General features: G+C 46.9%; 2 protein-coding genes across 2 annotated transcripts in view; one reads left to right on the forward strand and one right to left on the reverse strand.

The window, feature by feature from the left end:
- Positions 1-105: 105 nt before the first annotated feature.
- Positions 106-2,234, forward strand: FICD (FIC domain containing). The gene is made up of 2 exons (XM_010012723.1): positions 106-439; positions 1,151-2,234. Exons 1-2 carry the CDS (start codon positions 154-156, stop codon positions 2,224-2,226), a joined length of 1,362 nt encoding a protein of 453 aa, XP_010011025.1. The 5' UTR covers positions 106-153; the 3' UTR covers positions 2,227-2,234.
- Positions 2,235-4,810: 2,576 nt separating this feature from the next.
- SART3 (squamous cell carcinoma antigen recognized by T cells 3) overlaps positions 4,811-9,631 on the reverse strand; it is a gene marked incomplete at its 5' end in the record, with an annotated part of 13,912 nt that continues 9,091 nt past the window's right edge. The window contains 6 exons of the mRNA XM_010012724.1: positions 4,811-5,347; positions 5,928-6,115; positions 7,113-7,265; positions 7,505-7,947; positions 8,681-8,849; positions 9,228-9,304. Coding sequence (XP_010011026.1) covers positions 5,167-5,347; positions 5,928-6,115; positions 7,113-7,265; positions 7,505-7,947; positions 8,681-8,849; positions 9,228-9,304 — 1,211 coding nt within the window. The remainder of the gene's footprint in view (positions 5,348-5,927; positions 6,116-7,112; positions 7,266-7,504; positions 7,948-8,680; positions 8,850-9,227; positions 9,305-9,631) is intronic.

Consider the following 9,631-nt stretch of genomic DNA (forward strand, 5'->3'; position numbering starts at 1 on the left):
AGCCGGCGGTGTTGGGGATGAGGGACCCGTCCTGAGGTGAGGCGAGCACCGGGGCCGGAGGGGGCACAGGGGCCCGCAGGTCTAACGCTGTTTGTGCCCCCAGGCAGGAGCAGGGGGGAAGGAGATGTCCCTCCGGTCTGCGCTGGAAGCAGGATGAACCTGGTGTCTATGGCGACGGATCCCAAGCTGCAATGGGTAACGCTGTGGGCCCGCGTCAGGTGGGCAGCAGTGCTCGGGCTGCTCCTGGCCTTGCTCGTGGTGCTGCTGCTGCCGGCTGCGGAGGATCAGTGCCACGCAGTGCTCCAGGGGCTCTCCTTCCTGAAGAGTAAACTGGGCGCCGGCTCCTCGGGGGTCACCAGGTACACGGGACACACCACAGAACTGAGCGTGGCCTCCAACGGGCTGGAGCTGCTGGTGCTGAAAGGCAAAGCCTCCCCAGGTAAGGGCGTCCCAGGGGAACAGAGCTGCTGTGTAGTAACAGCCCACAGCTGGAGATCCACCCCCTACCCCATAATGGTAATGAACTCTCAGTGCCCAACTGCACATTAGCAGTGGCTGTGCAGAGCCTAGAGGTCAGCACCAGCCTTCACTTGGTGCTGCTTTGCCTCTCAGTTTTCCCTCATGCTTTTGGCACTATTAAGTTCCATGAAGGTAACTGGAAAACCTGGTTATTGTTTTAATACACAATTACCTGGGATATCATTACAATTCCAGCACTGTATCTCTGTTTACCTTATAGCTGTTATCGCTGGGAAGATGTCTGGTAGTCAGTGAAGAACCAGAAGCACTGTTGGCAGCTGTGGGCTGTGCTTCTAGCAGCAGAACAGGCATTAATTATCACCAAGAGAGTGTATTTGAGACTCTGTGTCCTTCCACACACAGTAGCCTGGTGGCCAAAGCGAGTTTTGCTGGGATGCAACACGCCTGTGGCCAGTGTGAGCCATAGTGCTGACAGATCCTGCCACGCTTCCTGCTGGGAACAGCTCGGCTGCCACGCTGTGGCATGTGCCTGTGTGCTTGTACCCTGGCAAAGGCTGGAACACAAGGTCTCCTTTAGATGGGTTCTTTAGTTTTATGCTGAACAATGATGGTCTTGAAGTTTCCAGTAAACTCACTACCCTGTTACCTGACTGCTCTTGTTGCATTGCAGAAGTGAAGTTAGAAGCCAAAGCAGCTCTGAAACAAGCCCTCGAAATGAAGCGCCAAGGCAAGCGGGAGAAAGCCCACAAGCTCTTCGTGTACGCCCTCAAAATGGATCCTGATTATGTGGATGCCCTGACTGAATTTGGGATCTTTTCTGAAGAGGAAAAAGATATTCTTCGAGCTGACTACTTGTACTCCAAAGCCCTCACCATTTCTCCCTTCAATGAGAAGGCTTTAATCAATCGGGACCGGACGCTCCCTTTGGTGGAAGAGATCGACCAGAGGTATTTTGGCATTATTGACAGCAAGGTTAAAAAGGTGATGGCGATTCCCAAAGGCAATTCCGCCCTGCGCCGGGTGATGGAGGAGTCCTACTACCACCACATCTACCACACGGTTGCTATTGAGGGCAACACTCTGACGCTGTCCGAAATACGGCACATCATTGAGACCAGATACGCCGTTCCTGGGAAGAGCTTAGTGGAGCAGAACGAGGTGATCGGGATGCACGCAGCTCTCAAGTACGTTAACACCACGCTGGTGTCCCGGATCGGCTCCGTCACCACCACCGACATCCTGGAGATCCACCGGCGGGTGCTGGGCTATGCTGACCCGGTGGAGGCAGGGCGCTTCAGGACTACTCACGTGTTTGTAGGCCATCACATCCCACCGCACCCCCGGGACGTTGAGAAGCAGATGCAGGAGTTCGTGCAGTGGCTGAACTCGGAAGATGCCATGAGCTTGCACCCTGTGGAATTCGCTGCGTTAGCCCACTACAAGTTGGTTTATATCCATCCCTTTACAGATGGCAACGGGAGGACCTCGCGCCTGCTGATGAACCTCATACTAATGCAGGCGGGTTACCCCCCCATCACCATCCGCAAGGAGCAACGGGCTGAGTATTACCACGTGCTGGAAGTGGCCAACGAGGGCGATGTGAGGCCCTTCATACGCTTCATTGCAAAGTGTACAGAGACAACCCTGGACATGCTGCTCATCGCCACCACAGAGCACTCCGTGGGCTTACCTGAGGCAGATGGCAGCTCTGCTGGCTGCAAACAAACCATCCCTGTCAAGACTTGAGGGTTGTGGACATTCCAGAGCCACTGACCACCAAGGCACTTGGTATTCCTGCCGGGAAGTAACTGGACAGGAGGTGTCACTCTTTAGCATTTTGTTTATTTAAAGTGTCTTACATTGGATTAAATTAATATAATTTATTTATATACATTATGCCAAGCTGAAATGTGAACTGTTGATGGTGACTGTGCACTAGAACTTGCTTGTGCTACTGGAAGGAGGTGGGGAGGGGCAGTGAGGGGCTCCACAAGCTGAAGTAGAACTTAATTTCTCCTTATTTTAAGCTTTGAGCAGCTGCTTCAATCACAGCCCTTCACCTGGTTTACTTTCAGTTGCCTTTGTACAACAAGTGGGAAGCATTTGGTTTAAGATTACAGATGATGTGGCTGGAACAAGAAATGCTGACTTACTTCACTGAGCTGTGAGGTACTCCAAGGCCTTGCCTCAGCCTCAACTCACTGAGCAGGATCCCTGGGAACTGCAGGAATCTGTGTCCTTACACATTTCAGTTCAGGGTTTGGAAAGAGCTTCTGCAAAGCTGTGGGCAGGGGAGGTTGTTCTACACAGCTGTAAGACAACCTCTGTCAGCGGTGCCGATGTGGTGAGAACGGGTATAGCAAAGTTGCCAAAAACCTGAAGCCTCTTCAATCTGCACAAGAGAACTTGTCACAATTAGTTACTAGATCACATTGACAAATAGATCAGGAATCACACGAGGCCTCTCCGTGCTGCAGGGGCAGTTAGCGCAGGTCCTGGAAGCTGCTGTGCAGTGCCAAGAAGTGCACCTTGCCTTTGTTTTTAAGGTAAAGGCACCTGCAGGCTGACCCAGAACAGCTCCCTCCACCCCTGCCTGCCAGCTCTGCAGCAGCACAACTGATCCCAACACCCCTAAGTTCAGAAAACTTGGGATTCAGTCCAGTTTAGAGTACTGTTAAGCTCAACCCCTTTGCCAAACACAGCATAAAACTGTCCCTGGCCAGTGTTAGGCCTCTTCCCTTCTAACTTCCTTCCCTAAGGTAGTTGGGATGCATTTTATACAAGCAGACAATAGACTGGGAATTACCTGTCTACTACAGCACCACTCCATGCTTATGTACCAGCTACTGCTGCCAGGGAAAGCAAACAATAAATGAGGAAGGTTGCTCTGTCCCTACAAAGTGTGCTTATTTTTGTAGTGTAAGGTGAGTACAAATAGAATCTGCACTTTAGAGCTCTTGAGGGGGTGGGGGAAATACAATGTTATTTTAGTAACGGATTAATAAACTATTTTAATATTAAAGTCTTTGTTTGGAACAAGTTCAAGGTCTTTTCTGCTGCAGTGAACTAAGAAGGGGTCACAGCTCAGCTTGTGGAGTAGCAAGTGACAGGGTGCACACATCCTGACTTCCTTCCACAGCCACATACAGCTGTGCTGGGGCCTAGGGTGTCAGAGAGGCCTCTGAAGCACAGCAAGTCCAGCCCCAGCAGCCAAAGGAAACTGAATTCCTCACTAATGTTGTGTACATACCTACCCTCAGGGCAAGGCCAGCCTTAGTATCCCCACCCCGAGCTTCATACCAAAGTCTTACTAAGCCTTTGTAAGCTGATTTCGAGACGCCATCCCACTGTATCAGCAGTCCAGAGCTGGCTGGCAGGCCCGAGCTGCTCTATCACCACCACTGCCACCCTTCCGTGGCTCAAAGCTACAAAGCAGACTCATCGATCCAAAGTGAAGCCAAGTTAAATCATCACAGAACATAAGCACTGAAAAATAAGTGTTTATTTGCAGCAGTGCTCGTGTTGTACAAGTGACCTTGGCGCTGAGGCCCCCCTCACATTCAACCCCTGCCTGTGTTGACTTCCAGAGCCAGCAGCAGTTTCAGTTGACAAGCAGCAATATTTCTACCCAAGATCACGTACCAGATTAAAGTGGTTTCAGGATATTCATGAGATGGAGCGAGCTACTTACGGGTAAATAAGTGACACTGTGTCTCAGTGCACCCGAGGCGAGGTACATCAGCATTACCCAGCTGCCAGAGGATAAGTGCAATTCCAACACCCACATTTAAACAAAAGCAACAGTATTTATAGAAAACCTTTGAGAACTTGAGTTTAATAAACCAGGAAACGTCAGCTTGCACTTCACATTTGTACAAAACCATACAGAAACCACCTGCAAAAGACTTTATGAACTAGCTAGCAAAAACAACCCCAAAAAGAAAATGGTCCTCAGCAACAGCACGTACAGCTTATGGGAAACAAAAGTTACCAGCTCTAAGGATTACCTCATGACACTTCAAATAATGAATCCGAATGTCTTTTACAAATACACAATATAAAAAACAGGTCAACTGGAACAGAACATTAACTGAAGACAGATATATGTATATTGGTGTATATACATATACACACATGTATAGAAACTCTCCCAATACTAAAATAGGCCATTGTGGTGAAGTTACGAGCGTCTGCATCTCACGCTTAATGGAAGGAGATGAATGTCCCTGCGAGTGTGTGTTTGGGTGGCAAATGGGTTTTTGTTGGCAGAGAGAATGACTGCAATCACAATCGGAGCTGACCAGTGGAGCCTGACAAGGTTAGCACTAAGCTTTCACATTGCATCTCGTTCCTTAACGAAAGAGACATCTGTAAAGTATTCATTAAACCCGACGTGGCATCCGACCTGTACAGGAAACACTTCCCTCCTCGTTACCCTCAATATGAGGAATCATATAATGCCGTTTTACCAGAACATAGCATAACTCTTTGCTCTTACAAACAGAGGAAAAAAAACAAACCCTGGATTTGTACCATCCTACACTGGTGTCAATGAATGCAGGAGTCCAGAACAGTATTTACACGTGATTGTGACTGGCGTTCTCTCCTTGCTAGCGTAAGGACACAACATGGCTTCCATAAAGGCATTTCACATTTTACCAGACCCGCTGATTGCAGACTTTTTGCTCACTTTTTCAGTAGCATCTTGGCAAAATCAGCATTGGACATCTTCTTCGGCTCCTCGGGGGGGGCGGACGAAGCTGCTGGTGAGTTCTGGACCATCCCATTCTCAGCCTTAGCCACAGGATTACCCTGGCGCTGCAACGCACGAGGCACCATGGAAAGCTGTGTCCTGCCCTTCCCTCGCCTGCAGAGCAAAAAGGGACACTTAAAAAGAATCCCAGCGCTCTCTGAAGGTACTGTTTTAACTTGGGGAAACAAAACGAGCTTTGTTCACTATGAGGAACACTCTTAAATACTACTCCTGTCTTCAGTTTCAGTAATAAGTAGTGCAGAGCTTTCAATGGGTACACTTTGAAACAGGATACCCAAGTTCTGGCAGAAAACAACTGCCCAGGAGAACCCAGAAACTGAATCCAACGCAACAACTAAGCAGCAGGAGTGCTCTGAAAGATGGAAGAGCAACTTTAATGCTCAGTGTGCGCAAAGGCTGGTACTTCAGAACAAGAGGACATGGGAGTTATCAGCACTCAGGCACAAACGTGGATCCAATGGGATGCCCAATGCCCGATAGTCACTACAGACCTGTTCCTATTGATAAAGAAGGAAAATCCACTCTTCTCCCTGAATCCAGCAACACAACTTTTTATGGTTCAGCACCTTCTAAATGTTCTCTCCTATTCTCGATTAAATTCCTATAGTTTAATGTATAAAGACACCCAGTGTTTCCTTCTCCAGCATTGCCAAGCAGCATCCCCCGTACTCACGCTCCATAGACCTGGCGCGGCACCGCAAACTGCGAGGCTCTGCCCGCCTCAGCCTTGTCCGGCAGCTTTCGGAGCGGGGGGTTACTGATCATCACCTTGATGACGTGCTCCTTAACTGTCAAGCCATCCATTTTCAGCACAGCCTGCGAGGCCTGAGCTTCGTTTTCATATTCCACATAGGCCAGGCCCTAAATAAAAGAGGTGACCTACATTAGGTTTAGTGCTTCCTTCTCTGCATTTGGCCAACTGTAAGAAAATCATACAGAAAGCAGACCTGAACATGGCTAAAGCCCAGTATTCTTTAGCTAAATTAATTCTTGCCTACAATCTACGTTCATTGACTGTCATTCCTCACTTTCACAGGAAATGAATCAGATTGTAACATTCAAAGCACATTTATTTGTGGTTTAGACAGAATCCCAGCTCAAACTAAGCTCAGAATGTGGACTGCAAGGTTCAGGGTACACACAAGAGCACTTGTTACAAGGTGTGCACACAACAGGGACTGAACTTGAGATACTGCCAAGAGCTAGAAAATCCATTAAAGAATACATGCACGTCACCACCAGGACAGCTCCCATTGGGCACCTGTGAGAAGTGCCCAACACACAGGCACAGCCGAGGTGTCAGGTGGAGTTTTGGCAGAGCAGCAGCTGGTTTAGAGTCTCTAATTTCACAAGGACTCATTTATTCCAGGCTGGAATTAAGGAGCCCTGCCAGAGAGGTGGCTCATTTCTCACTAGCAAATCTATTGTTGCAGCAGATGTTATGAACAATAGCTTCAAGCCACTGAAGGAGGGGAATCAGTTACACCAGGTGAATCTAGCCAGTTACTTCAACAACAAGCTCTTTGCAGACTTACTAATAAGCTAAGTAATAACTTACTGATGACTAAAGACTTAACTTACCTATTTTTAGTATACTAAATGTGCTGTAAACATCTTCCCCTCCATCCCATTTACTTAATCCCATTCTTCTTGTGCAATCTAAGTAGTATTCTGGAAAAACTCCTCTGCCCCTCCTACTTCTTATTTGGCACAAAAGCACATTGGGCTGTATAAATCCAAGTATTCCTACAAGATTTTTGCCAACCTGCCTTCGCATTAATATATAAAACCTACTTTTTATACCCAAACTTCTTTTTGAAGGGTTTCTTAAAACAAAGGGTGCATTAAGGAAGGCTACCTTGGGTTTGCCAGCTCGGTTGGTGACCAGCCGGATGTCTTTCACATTCCCATGTGCTTTACACACATCTTCCAGCTCTTCCTTAGTGCAGGAAAACGGCAAACCAGATATAAACAGTTTGTGTTTCTCCAGTGTAGTGCTGTACCTGAACACCTGAAGAAAGGAGGAGGCTGTTAGTTTGCAAACCAAGGACTCTGATGATTTCAATCTATCACCCCCCAAAAACCAATACCAATCCTGGTTTATGGCAAAGTAACCTAAGACCCAATAATTCCCAGAAGACAGTTTTACTGCCAAGACATCACATTACCCTTCCAAACTAGCACAACACGAGTTCACTACATGCAACAGTCCCACTGTTCAACCTATTACTTGAAAGAACAGAAGTCTACCTTGAAGTCTGGATTCTTGTTCTTGTCAACACATGGAGACACAAACATCGGTCTCCCCTCCACAGCTTGACGATCCAAGCCAAGGGCCTGGAGAGCAGATTTCTCCTCCTTGAATTCCACGTAGCAGTAGCCCCGGAACGTCCCCTTGTTGCTGAACACAGGACGGATTTCTGCCACCTCCCCACAGCTCTCAAAGAGCTCTTTCAGTTTCACCTCTGGCTCTGCCATGTTGTAGGAGAGGTTGCTGACAAAGACGGTTACGTTGTCCTTACTGCTGTCATGTAACACCTTGGGGATGTCCTTTCGACTGGTAGTTGCCTTTTCCTTCTGGTTTGCTGGGCGATCTGCCTTTTCAGGTCCACTTCTCCCAAACAGCCCCATTTCTACCTCCATGTCTTCTTCAAGCACACCATCGCCCTTGTGTCTCTTGCTGGGCTGCTCTGCTGATGAACGACATTGAAAGCCTTACTAATAAAGATTACACCACTTCATTTACCGTTGCAATTAGGCTGTCCTGCGTTACCACTGTGGAGTTTGGAAACAGCACAAATACAGTGACAGGTCTCAGAGATGCAAATAGAAACCTCCCTCAGGTTTTTAATAATGAGTAACAAGAGGTTATTTGACCAATACAGCAAGGATTTGGATGAAAGCAATAGGAATATCTTCCTTTACTCTGTCAGTTGCAACTACTGATTCATATTATTCACCTTCATCTAATGGGGTTACTATTATTTAAGAAAGAAGAAAATCTGAAATCCCAAACTCCCAAGGGCAGTAACCTCTTAAAATCTTCTGTTATCACCTTCCAAGAGGCTGCTATAATACTGATTTAATCCAATTTAGACACATGTGGTCTCTAAATTGGCATGTTTTAATCCAATTTAGACACATGCCTCTGTGGCATAAGAGTCAGGAGAATGACTTTAAGACACAGTATTTCTCTGAAATAATAAAAACCTGAAAACCTCTACAAGTCCTTACAAACATGTACTTCCGTTGGTCAGAAACCATTCAGCCTTGCTGTCAGTGAAGGCCTCCCAGGAGAAAGAGACCCTATACAGACAGCAGCCTTGGAGACACCAGCGATGGCCCTTCCTCACCTGCCTCTAACAGAAGGCAGACAACCAATAACCCAGTTGCCAAAGGTGTGAAGTTTAAGGTTATCTTTGTTACCTTCTTCCTCTTGTCCCCATTCACCCTCATCATCATCATCTGCTTTGCGCTTGTCCCCAGTCCTGGCTTTCTTTGCCTTTTTGGAAGCTTTCTTTTCCGCCCGAGCCTGCTTTCGCTGTTCAGCTTTCTCCTCCTCCAGCTTTGCCAGAGCAGCTTCTTTCTCAGCAGCCTACAAACACACCAGACATTTTCTCCAGTGACTGCAGAGCATTTTCTAGAGTACTCAACCTGGAGGGTTTTCTCCTAAGCTGCATTAAACACAGCACTAATGGGATCAACAATTAAAGCACATCTCAGTTGTTTGCTCTTGGAGCTTCCCTGGAGGACATGCTACTCTTGTGTCTATTATTCAAGGGTCAAAAGGTGAACGATGAAAAGCATCAGAAGAGGTGAACCATAGTTTTAAACTAAAATCAATAGCTCTGAGGCTTTAAGACAGTTCAGGTTTGTCCATGGGAACCAGCATTAGAGATCTGACATTCAGACAAGCATGATCTTAATATAGGTATTGCCTATAAATTCCTAAGGTAGTTCACAAAGTTCTGACCTTTGCTCTTTGTTCATTGACTCGAGCTAGTCTGTTCTCTGTTTTTTGAACAGCTGCATCCCAGTCTTCCAGAGTTCCTAATGGATAGAAAAAATAAAGGCCTTGAATTTAGCTTTCCCATAATGTGAAAATACAATTCTGGAAAGATAAAGAGTCAGTGAGTTCATGGAACTTGTCCTTAATATTAACCATTACACAAGGAAATTCTAACTATAATGAGGAGCCTTCAAAGAAAAGAAAAACCCAGCAGAGCAGAAATCTCTCATTTATAATATGACACTCCAAAAAGGCATGGAAAAAACCCAGCAGGCTTCAAGTCAGGCCAGAAAAGAAGAAAGAGGAGAGCTGCTTGTGTATAGACAGTAGTGAAAAGAAAGAAAGCCTTAAGCAGGACACAACGAAAC

Source organism: Nestor notabilis, unplaced genomic scaffold (assembly GCF_000696875.1).
Source record: "Nestor notabilis isolate BGI_N333 unplaced genomic scaffold, ASM69687v1 scaffold26534, whole genome shotgun sequence".
Lineage (NCBI taxonomy): Eukaryota > Metazoa > Chordata > Aves > Psittaciformes > Psittacidae > Nestor > Nestor notabilis.

Coding starts and splice junctions, on each gene's coding strand:
- FICD (XM_010012723.1), top strand. CDS start 154: ATGAACCTGGTGTCTATGGCGACGGATCCCAAGCTGCAATGGGTAACG. Junction 440..1,150: donor GAAAGGCAAAGCCTCCCCAG/GTAAGGGCGTCC, acceptor GTTGCATTGCAG/AAGTGAAGTTAGAAGCCAAA.